Source organism: Aquarana catesbeiana, linkage group LG08 (assembly GCF_042186555.1).
Source record: "Aquarana catesbeiana isolate 2022-GZ linkage group LG08, ASM4218655v1, whole genome shotgun sequence".
Lineage (NCBI taxonomy): Eukaryota > Metazoa > Chordata > Amphibia > Anura > Ranidae > Aquarana > Aquarana catesbeiana.
The window spans coordinates 2,053,484-2,075,915 of NC_133331.1; the positions used below are offsets into that span (position 1 = coordinate 2,053,484).

Consider the following 22,432-nt stretch of genomic DNA (forward strand, 5'->3'; position numbering starts at 1 on the left):
AAAAGCAGTGTGTGAGAATGTACAGTGTATGTAAAAGCAGTGTGTGAGTATACAATGTATGTAAAAGCAGTGTGTGAGTGTACAATGTATGTAAAAGCAGTGTGTGAGTGTACAATGTATGTAAAAGCAGTGTGTGAGAATGTACAGTGTATGTAAAAGCAGTGTGTGAGAATGTACAATGTATGTAAAAGCAGTGTGTGAGAATGTACAATGTATGTAGAAGCAGTGTGTGAGTGTACAATGTATGTAAAAGCAGTGTGTGAGTGTACAATGTATGTAAAAGCAGTGTGTGAGTGTACAATGTATGTAAAAGCAGTGTGTGAGAATGTACAGTGTATGTAAAAGCAGTGTGTGAGAATGTACAATGTATGTAAAAGCAGTGTGTGAGTGTACAATGTATGTAAAAGCAGTGTGTGTGAATGTACAATGTATGTAAAAGCAGTGTGTGAGAATGTACAGTGTATGTAAAAGCAGTGTGTGAGTGTACAATGTGCTGGAAATCAAAGGTAACGTATACAGTGTGTGAGAAAACAATGTCAGGGTGCACAATGTGCGGAAAGGCAAAGGTAGAGTATACATTGTGTATGAAAGCAATCTACAGAGTGTACAGTGTGCAAAAAAAAAAATGTTAGTATGTTCAGTGTGTGGGAAAGCAATGTTGGAGTGATCAGTTTGCAGGAAAAACAATGTTATGCCCTGTACACACGGTCGGAATTTCCGACAACAAATGTTCGATGGGAGCTCTTTGTCGGAAATTCTGACCGTGTGTAGGCTCCATCGGACATTCTTTGTCGGAAATTTGCGACAAACAAAATTTGAGAGCTGGATCTCAAATTTTCCGACAACAAAATCCGTTGTTGGAAATTCAGGTCGTGTGTACACAATTCCGACGCACACAATTCCACATGCTCGGAATCAAGCAGAAGAGCAGCACTGGCTATTGAACTTCATTTTTCTCGGATCGTCATACGTGTTGTACGTCACGCGTTCTTGACGTTCGGAATTTCCGACAACATTTGTGTGACCTTGTGTATGCAAGGCAAGTTTGAGCCAACATCCGCCGGAAATAAATACATGGATTTTGTTGTCGGAATGTCCGATCGTCTGTACGGGGCATTAGGGTGTAGATTTTGCAAACAAGGAATGCTAGAATGTACAGTGTGTGAGAAGGCAATGTTAGAGCGTAAAGTGTGCGCAAAAGCAACATTAAATTGTTCATTAAATTGTTCAGTGCGTGGGAAAACAACATTGTACAGGAAAGCAATATTAGAGTGTACAATCTGTGGGAGAGCAATACTAGAGTGTACAGAAGCAATGTATGAGTGTACAGTGTGCCCGAAAGCAATGTTAAAATGTAAGGTGTGTGAGAAAACAATGTTGGGGTGTACACTGTGCCAGAAGCAATGTTGGGGTGTACACTGTGCCAGAAGCAATGTTGGGGTGTACACTGTGCCAGAAGCAATGTTGGGGTGTACACTGTGCCAGAAGCAATGTTGGGGTGTACACTGTGCCAGAAGCAATGTTGGGGTGTACACTGTGCCAGAAGCAATGTTGGGGTGTACACTGTGCCCGAAGCAATGTTGGGGTGTACACTGTGCCAGAAGCAATGTTGGGGTGTGACCTGGCCATTTTATAGATAGGCAACTCCTATCCTCATATTGATTAGTGGTTCCAAATTAATAATAACTACTGCAGTAGGGAACAGACACAAAAGAGACGCTCAGCATCTTTCCAAATAACTGTTCTGCTTTATTATGACACAATTGAAGGTTTTTATATACATGATTACGTAGGTATCACATTAATATTACAATTGTACATTTATGGTAACAAGGGGCGTAACATAGGCAGGCTAATTCTAATCAGGACTGGAAATAATGCAAACATGTCATGAAAATACAAAATAGAATACAATTATATACAAAACTTACAAATTTCCTTTTTTTTTTTTCTTCTCGTTGGCCACGTCAGTTTGCACTATAATTGCACTGAGTACTCTATACTATTGTTATATAATATTGTGCCATTGATGTAGGCACTGTATTATTATTATCAGACATTTGATTAGTGTTTATTGTTTACAGGAGCAGCGCTAAGTTTATCTTTATCATTTATCTTTCATTTGGGGTTTTTTCACCTTGCACTACAGCAGCAGCCCAAATGACATATTCACGGCATCACACATTTATCTCTGTTTATTTCAAATTTATTCATACTGCCTATTACTGCCCCCCCCCCCCCCCCCCCATTGTTAAGAAAACGGACTGGCCCCCACTCCTCCACGATCACCGATCTGACAGCTAGTAGTCGGCTTGTAGTTTTCAATGAACTACCGTGGTGCTGTGGAGCGCCATGGTAGTTCATTCTCTCTTCCAGTCAGATTGTATCTGCTTACCTGTATAGGATATACAGGCACACAGAAACACTGGCAGATCTGCTGGAGACCTGCATGGCACCAGCAATCTACTGATCGCCGGTGCAATGCTTTACAGGCTCAAAAAAAAAAAGGAAATTTGTAAGGTTTGTATATAATTGTATTCTATTTTGTATGTATTGCACACTGCCCTCACTGTGCACACGGCACTAATAATGTTTTCATTACATGTTTGCATTCTTTCGAGTCCAGATTAGAATTAGTCTGCCTATGTTACGCCCCTTGTTACCATAAACATACAATTGTAATATTAGAGGGCTACTGTGGAAAAAAGCTGGATTCCCTTGTTTAGTCCATTGCTCGCATGTTTGCCAGACTAATATCACAGCCATAGCAGGTTGCAATGCAGGAACTGCCATGGAAAACATGTATTTGAAGAGTATCTCCAGTCGTTTATTGTTAGGATCCTTAAATACTGGTTTCAAATGGGAACAACTTAGCTTTAATACAAGGCAAAAATCTTGAGCACCTATAAACTGACTGCTGGAAGTAGGAGAGGTTCAAATGGTCAGAGGTGACCAGCTCACTGTAGGCTGCAGTAAGGACTAACCAAGAAAATAATGGGCTCCCAAATAAAATAAAAATATTTGTATAAAACCAATAATATAAATTTATGCTATCATAGATACTCTATAACTCCAACATTGCATAGTTATAGTGATAAAATCATGCAAATAACCAGTTCCTAAATTCCCCCAAATTGATGTGCATCAAAAGTCAATAGTGACCTTCACAACATTCAACGTGAACTCCTCTTCCAACACCACATTGTGCACTAATTGTGAGGCTGCTTGTAAGGGTTAGCCAGTTAGGCGTTGTCCCGGATGAGAGGGTAGGAGTTAATGCCTTTGCCGGTTCTTTGCTTTTTGGCAGGTGTCTTTGGGTCCAACCTACTGGTCCCGTAAGGTATAAAAGGGGCTGTGGTCCAGAACCCAGGGGCCCAGCACATGTGGTTCACCGAGTGGGTCTTAAGCGCATTGGGGTATGAAGACATTGTTGGGGAATGGAGTAGTGTGAAGACAAAAGTGGTTGCTCAGGGTAACAGAAGTTTTAATGTAGCCTTTCGATAGTACCTGATATTGGGGTTAGAAGGAGTGCACTGGCCTCTAGCAGCGAGGGAAATGTTGTCGGCACTCCTTCCACCAGCGGTTTGTCTCCCCTGAGCAAAAAGAGTGGATTTCCACCGCAGAGGTTCCCATCCTGTACAGAGGTTCAAGAGTTGAGTTGGGTGCACACGTGGAGCCCATGCAAAGTGCATGGCGGGGCCCACCACACTACTGGGGAATGGCAGCGGAAAACGCTGGACAGATGAATGTGAACATTGGCTCAGCGTGTCCCTCCAAAATGCAACTTACAGTGAAGGTGTACATTGTCACAGGGAACCGACAGTTAACTGGAGAACTGTTGCAGTGCCAGTGTACAAGGTGTACATTCAACTCTAAGAATAGAGGTCACCTTAAGGTTGAGTATTCCCCCACGGCAGCCTCAGCCTTGTCCCAGGCCATTGAGGAAACTGGCACGAAGCAAAAGGTACCCCATGTGTGGTAAAGTGACCCTACACAAAGTGCCTAGCGTAGCCCAGAAGAACCCACCCCCGGGGTAGGCCTCTCACGTGACCCTTGCTTGGCACCCAACGAGGAGGGAAACATGGAGAACGTGACGACCACCCACACAACTCTCTACCCCTTGCCTACATGCTCACCTTGGAACTGACTTCAGATGTAAAAGAGGTCAAAACGGGTAGTGAATGGTCTGAGCAGAACGTTGCTCCATGTCTCCACCACCACAATGGAAACTAGGATCTTGCCCAGAAAATATATTCCAGGCACATCCATAAGGTTTTTTTTCGATCAAACTCCACAACTGTCCCTCAAAAAAATAAAACCACATCTAATGCTCTCTGTTTTAAAGACATTTTTAAAAGATAGCCAAGCATCAAGTTTACTCCTATAAATACAGAGAGCACCAGCATGTAACATCAAATGTAAGCACTTCCCTGGAGTTCAGGAACAGCCTCGGGCAATGACATGTATTAGAACCGCTGCTCGCTCACCACAGCCGAGCCGGCGGGCCTGATGATGTCACTCCGTAGACTCCACCCTCCAGAGTTTATTGTTTACTTGATGAAGTCTAAGTTCTGTGAGTGATGCACAGAAGGGGAGATTTACTAAAACTGCATTGAGCAAAACCTGATGCAGCTCTGCACAGAAACCAATCAGCTTCCAGGTTTTATTGTCAAAGCTTAATTGATCAAGCTGAAGTCAGAAGCTGATTGGCTGCCAGGCACAGCTGCATTAGATTCTGAGTGTATCAGTTTTAATAAATCTCCCCTTACAGTGACCTGAAAAAGTATTCATACCCCTTGAAATTCTCCACATTTTGTTACAACCAAAAAATGTAAATGCATTTTATTGGGATTTTATGTGATAGATCAACACAAAGTGTCACATAATTGTGAAGTGGAAGGAAAATGATAAATGATACAAATAAATATGTGAAAAGTGGGGGGGGGGGGGACATTTGTATGGCGCCCCCCGGAGTCAATACTTTGTAGAACCCCCTTTCTCTACAAGTCTTTTTGGGGATGTCTCTACCAGCTTTGCACATCTAGAGAGGACATTTCTGCCCATTCTTCTTTGTAAAATATCTCAAGTTCTGTCAGATTGGATGGAGAGCGTCTGTGAACAGCAATTTTCAAGTCTTGCCACAGATTCTCAATGTGATTTAGGTCTGGACTGTGACTGGGCCATTCTAACACATGAATATGCTTTGATCTAAACCATTCCATTGTAGCTCTGGCTGGATGTTTCGGGTCGTTGTCCTGCTGGAAGGTGAACCTCCACCCCAGTCTCAAGTCTTTTGTAGACTCTAACAGGTTTTCTGTTTAAGATTGTCCTGTATTTGGCTCCATCCATCTTCTCATCAACTCTGACCAGCTTCCCTGCCCCTGCTGAAGAAAACCATCCCCACCACATGATGCTGCCACCACCATGTTTCACGGTGGGGATGGTGTGTTCAGGGTGATGTGCAGTGTTAGTTTTCCCCACACATAGCGTTTTACTTTTAGGCCATAAAGTTGAATTTTGGTCTCCTCTGACCAGATCACCTTCTTCCACATGTTTGCTGTGTCCTCCACATGGCTTCTCACAAACTACAAACAGGACTTCTTATGACTTTCTTTCACCAATGTCTTTCTTCTTGTCACTCTTCCATAAAGGGCTGATTTGTGGAGAACACGACTAATAGTTGTCCTGTGGACAGATTCTCCCACCTGAGCTGTGGATCTCTGCAGCTCCTCCAGAGTTACCATGGACCTCTTGGCTCTTCTCTGATGAATGCTCTCCTTGCCCGGCCGGTCAGTTTAGGTGGACGGCCATGTCTTGGTAGGTTTGCAGTTGTGCCATACTCTTTCCATTTTCCGATGATGGATTGAACAGAGCTCCGTGAGATGTTCAAAGCTTGGGAGATTTTTTTATAACCTAACCCTGCTTTATACTTCTCCACAACTTTATCCCTGACCTGTCTGGTGTGTTCCTTGGCCTTCATGATTCTGTTTGTTCACTAAGGTTCTCTAACAAACCTCTGAGGGCTTCACAGAACAGCTGTATTTATACTGAGATTAAATGACACACAGGTGGACTCTATTTACTAATTAGGTGACTTCTGAAGACAATTGGTTCCCCTAGATTTTAGTAAAGGGGACTGAATACAAATGCCCCTCCCCCACACTTTTCACATATTTATTTGTATCATTTATAATTTTCCTTCCACTTCGCAATTATGTGCCACTTTGTGTTGATCTATCAAATAAAATTCCAATAACAAACCTTAATGTTTTTGGTTGTAACATGACAAAATGTGGAAAATTTTAAGGGATATGAATACTTTATGATTAATGATTGTTGTGCAGGCACATTTCATTTTTATTTTTTATGTTGAAAGTGTACAGTGTGTGAGTAAGCAGCATTAAGGCAATTTTCGAGTGTACGGTGTGCAGGAAAGCAATGTTGGAGTGTACAGTGTGCAGGAAAGCAATGTTCGAGTGTACAGTGTGCTGGAGAGCAATGTTCGAGTGTACAATATGTGAAAATGTGATGTTTTAGTGTTCAATGTGTTGGAAAGCAATGCTATAATTTGGAGCTTTCGGAAAAGTAATATTAGAATGTACAGTGTGTGGAAATGCAAAGTTTGAGTATACAGTGTGCAGGAAAGCAATGTTCGAGTGCACGGTGTGCAGGAAAGCAACGTTCAAGTGTATGGAGTGCAGAAAAGCAATGTTCAAGTGTACCGTGTGCAGAAAAGCAACGTTCGTGTGTACGGTGTGCAGGAAAGCAACGTTCGAGTGTATGGAGTGCAGGAAAGCAATGTTCAAGTGTACGGTGTGCAGGAAAGCAATGTTCGAGTGTATGGTGTGCAGGAAAGCAATGTCCGAGTGTACGGTGTGCAGGAAAGCAATGTTCAATTGTATGGTGTGCAGGAAAGCAATGTTCGAGTGTACAGTGTGCAGGAAAGCAATGTCCGAGTGTACGGTGTGCAGGAAAGCAATGTTCGAGTGTACAGTGTGCAGGAAAGCAATGTCCGAGTGTACGGTGTGCAGGAAAGCAATGTTCGAGTGTACAGTGTGCAGGAAAGCAATGTCCGACTGTACGGTGTGCAGGAAAGCAATGTTCAAGTGTAGGGTGTGCAGGAAAGCAATGTCCGAGTGTATGGTGTGCAGGAGAGCAATGTTCGAGTGTACGGTGTGCAGGAAAGCAATGTTCAAGTGTACGGTGTGCAGGAAAGCAATGTCCGAGTGTACGGTGTGCAGGAAAGCAATGTTCAAGTGTATGGTGTGCAGCAGAGCAACGTTCGAGTGTACGGTGTGCAGGAAAGCAATGTCCGAGTGTACGGTGTGCAGTAAAGCAATGTTCGAGTGTACGGTGTGCTGAAGAGCAATGTTGGAGTGTACGGAAAATGTGGTGTTAGTGTTCAATGTGTTGGAAAGCAATGTTATAATTTAGAGTTTTCGGGAAAGCAATGTTAGAATGTACAGCATGTGGAAAAGCAATGTTAGAGTCTTCCATGTGCAGGAAAGCAATATTAGAATGTATAGTGTTTGGGAAAGCAATGTTTGAGTATACAGTGTGCAGGAAAGCAATATTGGAGTGTACAGTATGTGGGTAAGCAACGTTCCGATGTGTGACCTGAAGGAAAGCAATGTTAGAACGTGGGGTGTGCGGAGAAGAATGGTAGAATGTAAAGATTTCGGGAAAGCAAATGATAGAACACACAGGACATTGCAGCCTATGGGGAGGCAAGGGTAAAATGTGCATTGTTCAGCGATACAATGGTACAATGTATTTAATAAGATTGTTAGGCTGCTCAGTGAACGGGGAAGCAGCCGCTTCCACCAGCTCAAAATTTATGAAGGCATTCAATTATTTTTAGATGAGGTTTGTGTGTGAAGAAATGAATGACAGCAGACAGCTGAAGGACAAGTTGAGGATAGCCAGACATTATGGACAAGTGCCAACTAAAGAACAATGTTAGAGAACTAATGGAGGGATGGGATAAGAGACAGTGTCTACTAAATGTACTAACTCCCCCCCTCCCCCCCTTTTCTCTCAGGTCTGGCTGTGGTTTCATCTACTGCATTTTCTATTCTTTACTTCTTTCAAGCACATGTTCTTCACTTCCTCGACCCCTACAACCCACAAAATTTCACCACCATGGGGCAATACGCCCAACATCCTCTCCCCACCAAGCTGCCCACCAGCATTTACACACCTCCTTCCATCCTACTAAACAACCCTCAGGAAATTCCCACATTTCCAGTACTCAGCTTGTTTTCCCCATAGTTCAGTCACAGAATGTGCCACCAAAGATCACATACTTCCCCCACAGGAACACCCAGCACCCCCATCAGCAATCTGTGCCCGCACGGGGCAAACGTCAGTCTGAAGCGTCCAGCCTGTTCTTTCCTGTTGCCCTGGAAGGAGCGGTTCTTCCTTCGCAATACCCTTGGGCCATCTTGTGGGACCCAACCATCGCAGATGAGGAAGGGGCACAAAGTTCGGCTTCTTCCACCCCTCGTCCTTACTACCATCGCGAGTGGGGCTTGGGGGACGGCGAACCAGCACGAGGACTGGACCTGAAAGGGGTACCTACCACTCTGAGACCTCATGGCTTTCCCCCACTACAAGAAGGTCAGTAGTGTGTTGACAAAGTGTCAAAAATCTAAACATCCTACAGTCTCATACATCAGTTTTCTCTCTCTCTCTCCAGGGACTGACCCTCAACTTTACGTCACCATTGTGATCTCTGTGCTTATTGTGTTGGTGGCTACTGGCATAATCATCAAATTCTGGTGAGTATATGAGCATTCATCTGTCAGATAACATTAAGGTCATTAAATGATATATGTTGTGAAGAGCTTAGCAAAGCTGGAAGCAGCCTGGCTTTAAATCCCCCCAGGGACTGGTTCTTCCCATTATCACATGAGTTTGCTCTAGTTCTTTTCCCTTAATATACTGCTTGGTCAGTCAAATTACAGAACTAGCCCTTGATTTTGTCCGTTGGGGGTTGACAGGGGAGGACTGGGCTGAAGGGCACGGGAGCATTTACCCCTTTAGACCAGGTGGATGGGTGGCCCAGAGTGGAGATATTTCACCAATCGGATATCAGACCAGGATCTGCAGTTAGTAGCGTATGTTGGGCATTACATGGCTACCTCTTCCCTGTTTAGACCTACGATTGAAGCATCTGATAGAGGTAAGTCTTCCATCACCAACTTCATTTGCAACTCTGAGATGTCATATGAATGAACGCCAAGAGCCTCAAAACATGCTGACCCTGGAAGGTGTGTAGGGGTGTGTCACAATAAACCATGACCTTTAGCAGGGGCGTACCTACAGGGGTTGCAATTGTGACCCGGCCCCATGCTCCAGAGGGCCTGTGCCGCCCACCTGTACACCTGGATAGGAGGTGCAGCGGAGGGCAGTTGCAGATATAGGAACTGATATCTCTGTTTTCCTTCTGCAGCTGCTGAAAGCCTGCTTCTCCTCCTCTCCCTGCAGGCATTTAGAGGGTGCAGGAGGAAAAAGGAGGGATCGGTACTTCTACATGCAGCCGCCCCCACTGCTCCTCCTATCCAGCTTCTTTCTCCTGCCCCACCCATCCTGTGCTCTTTCCCATCCCCCCTGTGCTCTCTACTGCCCCCCCCCTTGTCCCCTGCAGCTCTGCTAGCCCCCCCCCTCCTCCCGTCGCCTGCTGTGGGGGATGGAGAGTGGGGAAGGGGCTGGTAAATGTGTCATCTACCGGCCCTTTCCTTGTCTGAAAGAATAGAGTCAGTGATCGCTATTGATCGCTGACTCTATCCATTCAAAACTAAAACATAGTAAACAGTGTTTATTATGCTTCAGTTTGTGAATGAACAGGAAGCTCTGTACAGAGCTCTTCCTGTCTATTTGATCTGTGCAGCTCCTCAATATCCTTTCTCTGTCTCAAAAGGTGGCACATCAGAGGTCTGTTTAGACCCCGGATATTTCACCAAAGCCCCCAACGGGGCTCCTAAAAAAAAATTGTACAAAATAATCATTAAAAAAATGTTTAAAAAAATAAAATAAAATAATAAAAATGACACCAGTGGTGGAACTATCAGGGTCACAAAGGTCGCAATTGCGATCGGGCCCTGGCGTTGTGCCACTGGGCTCAGAGGAAAGGGACCCGGCCGGGGGGCCCTTCATGGCCTCTTGCATCAGGGCCCTGAATATTCTAGTTACTCCACTGACCTTTAGGAACACCCACCTTTCTCTATGCCCCAAATGCAGCAACCTGGCACAGGTTGTTCCTACCATAAAAGGGCTTGTTGGTTGTGTTTGCCCCCTAGGCCATAGGTCCCCAGGAGTTCCCCCCCTGGTGGTAGAGACATTAAATTGTATGTTCCTTTGGTGAAAGGACTGGTGTAAATGGTTCTGTGAATTTTGGAACATGCTCCAGTATATGTTGGATTGGAATTTATGCATGATAATTATGTTATAAATACTTTGCTTCTATGCATGCCATAGCTTGTAATGATATACAGAAGGGAAAAATAATAATTGTCTCTCCTGTAGATTGTGTAAGTTTTGCCCACTTACAAAGAAATGAAGGGTCTATAATTTTTATCATAGGTGTATTTTATATGATAGAGACAGAATATCAACCAAAAATCCAGAAAAATCACAATACAAATGTTATAAATGGAGTTGCAGTTCAGTGAGTAAAATAAGTAATTGATCCCTCACAAACCAACAATAATTCTGCCACCCCCACAGACTGGCTCCAGTAGGTGCTCATGTGGTCCACAGATTAGTCCTGTCAATGTAAGAAGGTTCTCCTAACGACAACTCGTTATGTGTATAAAAGACACCTGTCCACAGAATCTCTTTCTTCCATTCAATCCTCACCATCATGGGGAAGACCAAAGATCTGTCAGAGGACGTCAGGGAGAAGATTGTAGACCTGCACAAGGCTGGAATGGGCTACAAGACCATCAGCAAGAAGCTTGGTGAGAAGGAGAGAACTGGAGGAAATGGAAGAAATAAAAAATAACCATCAATCGTCCTAAGTCTGGAGCTCCATGGAAGATTTCTCCTCATGGGGTGAGGATGGTCATGAGAAAAGTGAGGGATCAGCCCAGAACTACACTGGAGGAGCTTGTGAAGGATCTCAAGGCAGTTGGGACCACAGTCACCAAACAAACCATTGGTAACACAATACACCGCCATGGATTGAAACTTCTGCAGCCCCCGCAAGGTCCCCTCCTCAGGAAGACACCTAAATCTAAATGACATCTAAATGATTCAGAGAAGAATTGGGAGAAATTTCTGTGGTCAGAGGAGACCAAAATTCAGCTCTTTGGCATTAACTCGACTCGCCGTGTTTGGAGGAAGAAAAATGGTGACTATTGTTGAAGATAAATTTCGATACCACACGTATCCTAGAAGAGAATAGTTATGGTAAACCCAAGTATAGCATATGCTAGAGAAACTGACAATACTGACACAAGACCAGCTTTCAGCAGTTTCTACTCTATTGACCAAAGCAGTGATATTTATTTCCATAATCATTAATAATATGTAGCGCCTACCCCGACTTTCCGGGAGTCTAATGGTGTCTACCGGGGGTAGGGAAGGCTGACATACATCCTCAGGGTAGAGTTTTTCAGGCATTGTGGGATATGATCCAGAAAGAACGTTGGGCGCCAGTCACTTTTATGCTTAAACAAAAGAAAAGTTGATTTCTCAGAACAGGGAAAATATGGGAGAGAGGGAAATAGGGCACAGGGCACCCTTAGTAATGATCAGCAACCGGCAGCCTGGCAGACTCCTTAGACAAAAATAGGTGAAGTAAGGCAGACGGCAGTAAAGGAATAAGAGCCTTTAAGCTGAACCAGCACATCTGTACTTTGTAGGGCAGGCTCTCTCCTCTAACAACTAAACTTTACTCTCTGCTTCATGCACTTGATTCCCTTGGATGAGTTCTCTCTGAAGTCGTCCCAGCCACTTCATAGCCTCCTGCTCATGAAGGGTCCTTCTCTCTGGTGCTTCCTTAGAGCTCCATCCCTCTAGAATCGTTACTGGATCTTTGGCAGGCTTTTCTCTGCATAAACTTGAACACCCGGATAAGCCTTGGCTAGGCCCAGCAGCCGGCAGCCACCTAGATGGGCCCCAGGCTTCAGGCCTAGCAGCCAGAAACTCTATATACACCATCCACCGGGAACACACTGCCTGATCACCTGACTTCATGACATTAAATAACCTTTCCCAGCATGCAAAGCCACAAATATCATAACCTGAACTTCACTGTAGCTCAACACTCTAATGTCAAAGGCAACAGGACCACCTACTGACAGAAGGGAGAAGCCACAACTTAAATAGAATTACCAGAAGTCATGTAATTACTAAATACTACCAATTGGCCAGGCTGACTACCACCCGGCGCACTAAATTTACCTGTAACACTATTCTAGGGACAAGGGTGCTACAAATACATTTTAGGTGTATTTTAGCTGTATTAGGGTGTTAACAACTCATTAATTATGCCATTAGATTAATTGTGAAAACTGGATTACATAGAAGTGTGTTATTACTAAAAATGATATGTCTTTTGGGTCACATTGACCATTTACAGCAGGACGTAGCTTGAGGGAAACCGCAAATATTCAAAATACAGGAAAAAGGAAAGAGCAAAGAGAAAGTAACAGTTTGACTAAATATTATAATAATAATATACTAATATTATAATAATATATTAAAACTAAAATACATTTTATATCATGTTTAAAGCAGTACTCTTAGTGCCGGTACACACAGGGGCAGCCCGACTCGCAGCATGACTTCGTAAGGCGATCTGCACACGACTTCAGATGCGGCTTGCAAAATGACTTCTGTATAGAAGCCAATGCAAGTCACCCTGAAGTCGTCCCAAAGTAGTACAGGAACCTTTTTCTATGTCGGAGCGTCTTGAGTCGTTCCTATTAGAACGGTTCCGTAGTATAAAATGGAACGCGACTTGTCAGGTGGCTAAGTCGCCTGATAAGTTGCCCCTGTGTGAACCGGCACTAAAGGTTCATCTTTCTCAACCTGATCCTAAGAACACCATCCCTACAGTCACACATCATCCCTACAGTCACACACCATCCCTACATTCACACATTATCCCTACAGTCACACGGAGGTGGAGACATGATGCTTTGGGGTTGTTTCTCTGCTAAATCTACAGACCGACTTTACCGCATTGAGGGGACAATGGACGGGGCCATGTATTGTAAAATCTTGGAAGAGAACCTTCTTCCCTCATCCAGAACACTGAAAATGGGTCATGGATGGGTCTTCCAGCATGACAATGACCCAAAACATACCGGCAAGGCAACAAAGGAGTGGCTCAAGAAGAAGCACATGAAGGTCATGGAGTGGCCTAGCCAGTCTCCAGACCTTAATCCCATAGAAAATGTATGGAGGAGCTGAAACTTCGAGTTGACAAGAGACAGCCAAGAAACCTTAAGGATTTAGAGAAGATCTGTAAAGAAGAGTGGCCCAAAATCCCTCCTGAAATGGGTGCAAACCTGATCACCACCTACAAGAAACGTCTGACCTCTGTGATCGCCAACAAGGGTTTCTCCACCAACTACTAAGTGATGTTTTGTGAAGGTGATCAAATACTTATTTTACTCACTGAACTCCATTTATAACATTTGTATCATGTGTTTTTTCTGGATTTTTGGTTGATATTCTGTCTCTATCATATAAAATACACCTATGATAACAATTATAGACCCTTCATTTCTTTGTAAACTTACACAATCTGCAGGGATCAAATCATTATTTACCCCACTGTATATACAGGGGAACACCGGTGTTAGCTCACAACATATCAGGCTGTGCTATCTGCTTGGCCGTGCAGCACAGTGATCTCACGCCTTTAGTTTTGCGATTTTCCCGATTACAATTCCATGTTTGGCCCAACATCTGCTGATGTTACAAAGCCAAATAAGGTGTCACAATCCCCCCATGGAATCTCCATAAATAAAATAATTGTTAATGTCAGCTGTGAGAGAGCGACACTTCATTATGGACTTGTGGGAGGTGGATGAGGCGCAGACTACGGCAGGCAAACCTCGCTGTTGGGCTTTGCAGGAGATGTATGGAGTAGATGATTCATCCTCGCCATGTAAAACTGAAAATAATAAGCTGAACCACCCACAAGGTTTATTAAATGTTTTGGTGTCTGGAGCATTGAGACAATTGGACCAAAGTTTTGAGCAGGATCGTAATTATGTGTGATGTGGCCCTGGTAGAAGGAAACATTAAGGGAGCCTGTTGTCTCCAAGCTCCATCTCAAAGACAATGCATCTGGTGATACCGAATACCAACTGTTCTCATTGCAATTGCATAGAGCCCCGATGCCCCACCAATAGCCTGCGGCCCCTTGATGCTTGCCAGTTCTTTGAACCTCAGAAGTCAGTGGTGGGATGACTGATTTGTAAAGGGTCTGTAATAGTAATGATCTCTAGCATTCTCATGCGGTATATTCACATTTTTTGACAGTCTTTTATAACTTGTCATCAGTCTCCAACCAGAACTGTAGCACAATGTCTCCGACCAACTCTAGTAGAGTATCTGCAATCTTTGACAGTCTTTTGTAGCATTGCATATTTAATATTATGTGCGGCTCCTCTGACAACTGGGGGGCCACCATTCAGGCCTCCAATGCCTAGAAACTCGACAACTCTTGGTTACTTGGTTTGGAACTCTGTGTAGTTTGCCATGAGAAATGTGTAAGGTAGAGGAGCACTGAACTCAGCTCAGCATGTAGTGTAGAACGTTGAGGGTTTAGTAGCTGCTGTGGAATGGCGTTGCCCTGCCAGAGTCTAGGAAGAGGTTATGGCCCAGAATTCTCAGCCAGGCGGGTTGAGGGTAGGCTTGTCACCTCATCCCTTTAAACCCAAACACATATGAATTATATGGGTTCTGAGGATAATGTAATGCAGATAAGGCACCAAGTGAGTTTAGTTACCACCTTAACCAGCCACAGAACCCGTGTAATTCATATGTCTTTGGTTTTAAAGGGGTGAGGTGGTAACCTTGGTTGAGGGGCTCCAGGGAGCTTGTGTCATGGAGAGGAAACTGGCTTTTCAGTTTCCTCAGTGTTTAGTAAAGTCCGTTTTGGGAGATTTCAAAGTGATTCAGGTGGAATGAAATCTCCAATCCTGGGTCCGGTTTTCAAAACCACCAGCACACTAATTGGTTAGGCAGGGCCGGCCTTACCATGGATCCCAGTGGGTCCATTGGACCCAAGCAGCACTTTGGGAGGGGCAGCAAATAGAACCACCATCACCTTCCCTTCTCTTCTATTTACCCAGCAAATTGACGACCAATGTTTTTTTTCCAGCAGCTTTGCATGTCATGATGACAACTGCCTCCCTGGCCGCTCCGCCTGCCCCTATACTACCCTAGCCTGTTTATATACTACCCAAGCCTGTCTATATACTACCCCAGCCTGCCCCTATACTGCCCTAGCCTGTTTATATACTACCCAAGCCTGTCTATATACTACCCCGGCCTGCCCCTATACTACCCTAGCATGCCCATTTACTACCCTAGCCTGTCCATATACTACTCTAGCATGCCTATTTACTATCCTGGCCTGCCCCTATACTACACTAGCCTGTCTACATACTACTCTGGCCTGTTTATATACTACCCAAGCCTGTCTATATACTACCCCATCCTGCCCCTATACTGCCCTAGCATGCTCATTTAGTACCCTAGCCTGCCCCTATACTACCCTAGCCTATCTATATACTACACTAGCCTGTCTATATACTACTCTTGCCTGTCTATATACTACCCTAGTCTGTCTATATACTGCCCTAACCCACCCCTATACTGCCCCTTTACTGCCCTAGCCCGCCCCCTTGGAATTAAACATGATGATAGGTCATATAATTTTGCATCTAGAGACAAGGTGCTTTTGCATTTAAATCTGACTTCCTGATAAATTTAATTTTAGTTTTAATTATGATATAAAATAATGGATGTGGGGTCCTTTTGGTGGGCGGATTTTTTTTTTTGGGGGGGGGGTGGGGGCAGCATTTTATTTTTGGACCCAGGCAGCACAATATTTTGGGCCATCCCTGTATGCTGGGCTATTATCAATGACCTAACCATGGTTCTGGGCTCCACCCCGGCAGACAGGAGGAGATCTGTCCCAGGAGTCAGATGAGCTCCACCTAGGAGAGTGGGAACCGGAGCAGGAAAGGGGCTGCTAAGTGTTTGGTCCAAACGTTGGTGAGCGAACAGTCTGTAGAAGACAGACAAGGGCATGGAGTGTAAGGCCAGATCGGCAGTGCTGCAAGTGCAGACCAGAAGGGCCGAATGTCACTTGTTTTTGATGGAAGATAAATGCTGAATATCCCATATAAGGGAAACTCAAGTTTTGTGTTTTTCTGGAACTTTCTTTTAATTATTAATGGGCAAGAAAAGCCATTAAAAGGAAGAAGAAAGCGAGTGGCTGAGTCCTTAAAGCTCTACATTTGCTGCAAGTTCTCACACTGCTCTTTATCAACAAAGGTATCCCAAAAAGATACCCCCGAGGAAGTTACTGAAGCATAAGAAGAGTGAGAGCGACACACTTATATCTACAGCCTGACGTTCACAGGTTGTCAATGTCAGGCACCCATGTTTCCTCCCGCCATTACTTCTGTCCATGAACACTTTCCATTGATCCACCATTACAAGCCACAAGGAAAGGGGAGTGTTTGAGCCCACAAAACTTGTTGGTTTCTTTGTGTAATAAATGTCTTACGAACTGTTGATAGCAAGCCTGGCAGGAAGGCAGCCTACCAGGAACACTCACAGAACGCAGTAGCAATGTGAAATAGAGCGGGTCTCGTAGTGCCAGCAGCATTTTGAGAGGCAGAATGGGGCCTGGTTGGTCTATACCCAAATGGGGAGGTGTCCAGGAAGGATTGCGTGTCCCTGTCCTTTCCCTACTTGTCCGGAACCTCTCCCTGCGGCTAATCACTGTCCCTACACTTCCGTGTAAAATGCGCGCCAAGCATGGGAGCCAGGGCCTTAAATGGGCTCTGCTTGACCCAAGATAGCTGCTAAAGTCACATGGGGCGGCAGCATCCAATTGGATAGCTTTCCCAGTGACCCAGGAAACCATAGAGGAACTATGTTCCTTTTCACTTCCTCTCCAGCTGTAGTAGACTGTAGCTGCCTACAAGTGATTTTGATTTTCTCATGTAGATGCTGCTGACCAGTAACTCTCCTGCAATTAACTTCACCTGCGTAGATTCACAAAGAAAAGCCCTATTTGAAGCCCATTCAAGTTTCTTATTTTAACTGAAGCTCTGATGAAGTTTTTTCTGGTCCCTGAAACATGTTGGATGGGCGTAGCTGTCAGAGATCCCAACACATTTTAGTAGCCCTGCCCTGAGGCCTCACTGCCACATGCAGCTCTGTAGGTGAGGGGATCACACTGTTATAGCTTTAGTCTTCAAAATATAAACTAGACTCAAACTCCAAAAAAACAGCTAAATCATTTTTGAGGTGTGGCAGGTGGCCGGAGCTGGGAACTTGGGTGTAAGATATCAACATTCTTCAGTAGCCCTGCCCTGGGATCTCACTCCCACATGCAAATCTGTAGCAGAGGGGATCACATTGTTACAGCTTTTAGTCTTCTAAAAATAAACTAAACACAAAAAAAATAGCGAGATCCTTTTTCGAGGCGTGGCAGGTGGGTGGAGCTGGGAACTCATGGGCAGAGATCTCAACACATTTCAGTAGCCTGCCCTGAGATCTCACTCCCACATGCAACCCTGTAGTAGAGGAGATCACACTTTGAGGCTCCATGCACACTGGGCTTAATAAAAAGTGCGTATAGAGCATTTTTGTACAGTTTAGGCAAGTTTAGGAGAGTTTGATGTTTTTTCTGTCAGAAAGCTCCAATCAGAAACGCAAACCAGAAGGGTTCTTTTTTCCTGTCTCTAAACAATGAGACTAAAATATGCTTCTTATCGTCCTAATGTGAATGGACACATATCAGAACATTGGGAGACATTGGAGGACATTGGGACACATAGGAGGACTTTGGGAGACATAGGAGGACATTGGGACACATAGGAGGACATTGGGACACATGGAAGAACATTGGGAGACATAGAACAACATTGGGACACATAGGAGGACATTGGGACACATGGGAGAACATTGGGACACATAGGAGGACATTGGGACACATGGAAGAACATTGGGAGACATAGGACAACATTGGGAGACATAGGAGGACATTGGAACACATAGGAGGACATTGGGATACGTATGAGAACATTGAGAGATGTAGGATAACATAGGAGAACATGGGGACAGATAGGAGAACATTGGGACACATAGGAGAACATTGGGACACATAGGAGAACATTGGGACACATGGGAGAACATTGGGACACATGGGAGAATATTGGAACACATGGGAGAACATTGGGACACATGGGAGAACATTGGGACACATAGGAGAACATTGGGACACCTAGGAGAACATTGGAACACATAGGAGAACATTGGAACACATAGGAGAACATTGGAACACATGGGGGAACATTGGGACACATAGGAGAACATTGGGACACATAGGAGAACATTGGGACACCTAGGAGAACATTGGGACACCTAGGAGAACATTGGGACACATGGGAGAACATTGGGGCACATAGGAGGACATTGGGACACCTAGGAGAACATTGGGACACATGGGAGAACATTGGGACACATAGGAGAACATTGGGACACATGGGAGAACATTGGGAGACATAGGAGAACATTGGGACACATAGGAGGACATTGGACACATAGGAGGACATTGGGACACATAGGAGAACATTGGGGCACATAGGAGGACATTGGGACACCTAGGAGAACATTGGGACACATGGGAGAACATTGGGACACATAGGAGAACATTGGGACACATGGGAGAACATTGGGAGACGTAGGAGAACATTGGGACAATTAGGAGGACATTGGACACATAGGAGGACATTGGGACACATAGGAGAACATTGGGGCACATAGGAGGACATTGGGACACCTAGGAGAACATTGGGACTCATGGGAGAACATTGGGACACATAGGAGAACATTGGGACACATGGGAGAACATTGGGAGACATAGGAGAACATTGGGACACATAGGAGGACATTGGACACATAGGAGGACATTGGACACATAGGAGGACATTGGGACAGATAGGAGAACATTGGGGCACATAGGAGGACATTGGGACACCTAGGAGAACATTGGGACTCATGGGAGAACATTGGGACACATAGGAGAACATTGGTACACATAGGAGAACATTGGGACACATGGGAGAACATTGGGAGACATAGGAGAACATTGGGACACATAGGAGGACATTGGACACATAGGAGGACATTGGACACATAGGAGGACATTGGGACACATAGGAGAACATTGGGGCACATAGGAGGACATTGGGACACCTAGGAGAACATTGGGACACATAGGAGAACATTGGGACACATGGGAGAACATTGGGAGACATAGGAGAACATTGGGACACATAGGAGGACATTGGACACATAGGAGGACATTGGGACACATAGGAGAACATTGGGACACATAGGAGAACATTGGGGCACATAGGAGAACATTGGGACACATGGGAGAACATTGGGAGACATAGGAGAACATTGGGACACATAGGAGGACATTGGACACATAGGAGGACATTGGGACACATAGGAGAACATTGGGGCACATAGGAGGACATTGGGACACCTAGGAGAACATTGGGACTCATGGGAGAACATTGGGACACATAGGAGAACATTGGGACACATGGGAGAACATTGGGAGACATAGGAGAACATTGGGACACATAGGAGGACATTGGACACATAGGAGGACATTGGGACACATAGGAGAACATTGGGGCACATAGGAGGACATTGGGACACCTAGGAGAACATTGGGACTCATGGGAGAACATTGGGACACATAGGAGAACATTGGGACACATGGGAGAACACTGGAAGACATAGGAGAACATTGGGACACATAGGAGGACATTGGACACATAGGAGGACATTGGGACACATAGGAGAACATTGGGGCACATAGGAGGACATTGGGACACCTAGGAGAACATTGGGACACATGGGAGAACATTGGGACACATAGGAGAACATTGGGACACATGGGAGAACATTGGGAGACATAGGAGAACATTGGGACACATAGGAGGACATTGGGACACATAGGAGAACATTGGGGCACATAGGAGGACATTGGGACACCTAGGAGAACATTGGGACTCATGGGAGAACATTGGGACACATAGGACAACATTGGGACACATGGGAGAACATTGGGAGACATAGGAGAACATTGGGACACATAGGAGGACATTGGACACATAGGAGGACATTGGGACACCTAGGAGAACATTGGGACTCATGGGAGAACATTGGGACACATAGGAGAACATTGGGACACATGGGAGAACATTGGGAGACATAGGAGAACATTGGGACACATAGGAGGACATTGGACACATAGGAGGACATTGGGACACCTAGGAGAACATTGGGACACATAGGAGGACATTGGGACACCTAGGAGAACATTGGGACACATAGGAGAACATTGGGACACATAGGAGAACATTGGGACACATGGGAGAACATTGGGAGACATAGGACAACATTGGGACACATAGGAGGACATTGGGACACATAGGAGAACTCATGTAGAAGCAACGATTGTTCAGCACATTGTGCATGGAGCCTTGCAGCTTTTGTCTTTAAAAATATAAACTAAGCGCAAACTTCAAAAAACAGCGAGATCCTTTTTTGAGGCGTGGCAGGTGGGCGGAGCTGGGAACACAGATACAAACTCTCAACATTCTTCAATAGCCTGCCCTGAGGCCTCACTCCCACATACAACCTTGTAGCAGAAGGGATCTCACTCTTCCAGCTTTATTCTCCAAAGTATGAACTACCTGGAAACGTCATAAATAATAAGATCCTTTGTTGCGGCGGGGACGGGGGCGGGGGCAGGGGCGGGGATGGGGGCGGGGGGGTTAAGCTGGGATCTCAGCACCGGAGTCCCTTAAGAGACTTATGAAGCCTGCGAGGGAGTCAGCCAATCCGCTTCCCTGAAAATTAAACAAAAAGGTTTCTGTGAACTGATTTAGCTTTTCCATTCTGCTTCTCCATAAAAAAATACTAAAAGCGATTCTCAGCAGGCAATCGCTACATTGAAGCCTAAAAACGGCACATAAACACTTTATGAAAGGATAGATGGCAGCGGGTTATTTCTGAATTGTGCGATCCATTGATGAAAGGTGAGATCGGGGTAAATGCATGCCGTTATGTTAACCACTTCACCTCCAGAAGATTTACCCCCCTTCATGGACCAGGACATTGTTTGCTATTCAGTGCTGCGCTACTTTACCTGACAATTGCGCGGTCATGTAACGCTGTACATAAATCACATTTATATCATTTTTTCCTTTTCTTTTGGTGGGATTTGATCACCACAGTTTTTTTTAAATATATAAATGAAAAAAGACCAACATAAAAAAAAAAACAAAAAAAAAAACAATACTTTTAACTTTTTGCTATAAAACGTATTCACTAAAAAAATCCAATTTCTTCATAAATTTAGGACAAAATGTATTTTGCTCCATGTCTTTAGTAAAAAGAAAATCCCAACAATCGTATATTGATTGGTGTGTGGAAGTTATATATATATATATATATATATATATAGTGTCTACATACTATGAGATATATACTGGAATTGTTTTTTCTTTATATCCTGTACTGGTAATAGTGGTGATCAGCCACTTATATTGGGACTTCAACAGTGCGGTGGACAGTCTGACACTAACTGACGCTGGGGAGGAACTGACATCACCAGTGACACTAATACAGAGATCAGTGCTAATAATATGCACTGTCACTGTACTAATGACACTGGCTGGGAAGGGGTTAACATCTCAGGAAAATCAAGGGGTTAACTGTGTGCCTTACTATGTGTAATGTGTGTGCTCTGTGCTGCTTTTACTAAAAATCTCTTTGCTCTTTTCTCCCTGCTTTGGACACAGTGGGAGAAAAGAGAAAACCGGCGATGCAGGGGAAGTTTTTTCCTTCCAGTGACACCAGAGTTGCTGGGACATTTTCTTTTTTTTTAAATTTCAGTGACACAAAGGACACAGGGGAATTTTTTTCTTCTAATGACACCACCAAGAGACATTTATTCCCTCCAGTGACACCACCAACACAGGGACATTTATTCCTTCCAGTGACACCACAGACACAGGGACATTTATTCCTTCCAGTGACACCACCGACACAGGGACATTTATTCCTTCCAGTGACACCACCGACACAGAGACATTTATTCCTTCCAGTGACACCACCGACACAGAGACATTTATTCCTT

General features: G+C 44.5%; 1 protein-coding gene across 4 annotated transcripts in view; it reads left to right on the forward strand.

The window, feature by feature from the left end:
• Positions 1 to 22,432, forward strand: part of PIANP (PILR alpha associated neural protein) — a 75,736-nt gene that overhangs the window by 14,767 nt on the left and 38,537 nt on the right. For all 4 annotated transcript variants that reach the window (XM_073595410.1, XM_073595412.1, XM_073595411.1 and 1 more), the window contains exons 3-4: positions 8,042 to 8,619; positions 8,699 to 8,780. In XM_073595410.1, coding sequence (XP_073451511.1) covers positions 8,042 to 8,619; positions 8,699 to 8,780 — 660 coding nt within the window. The remainder of the gene's footprint in view (positions 1 to 8,041; positions 8,620 to 8,698; positions 8,781 to 22,432) is intronic.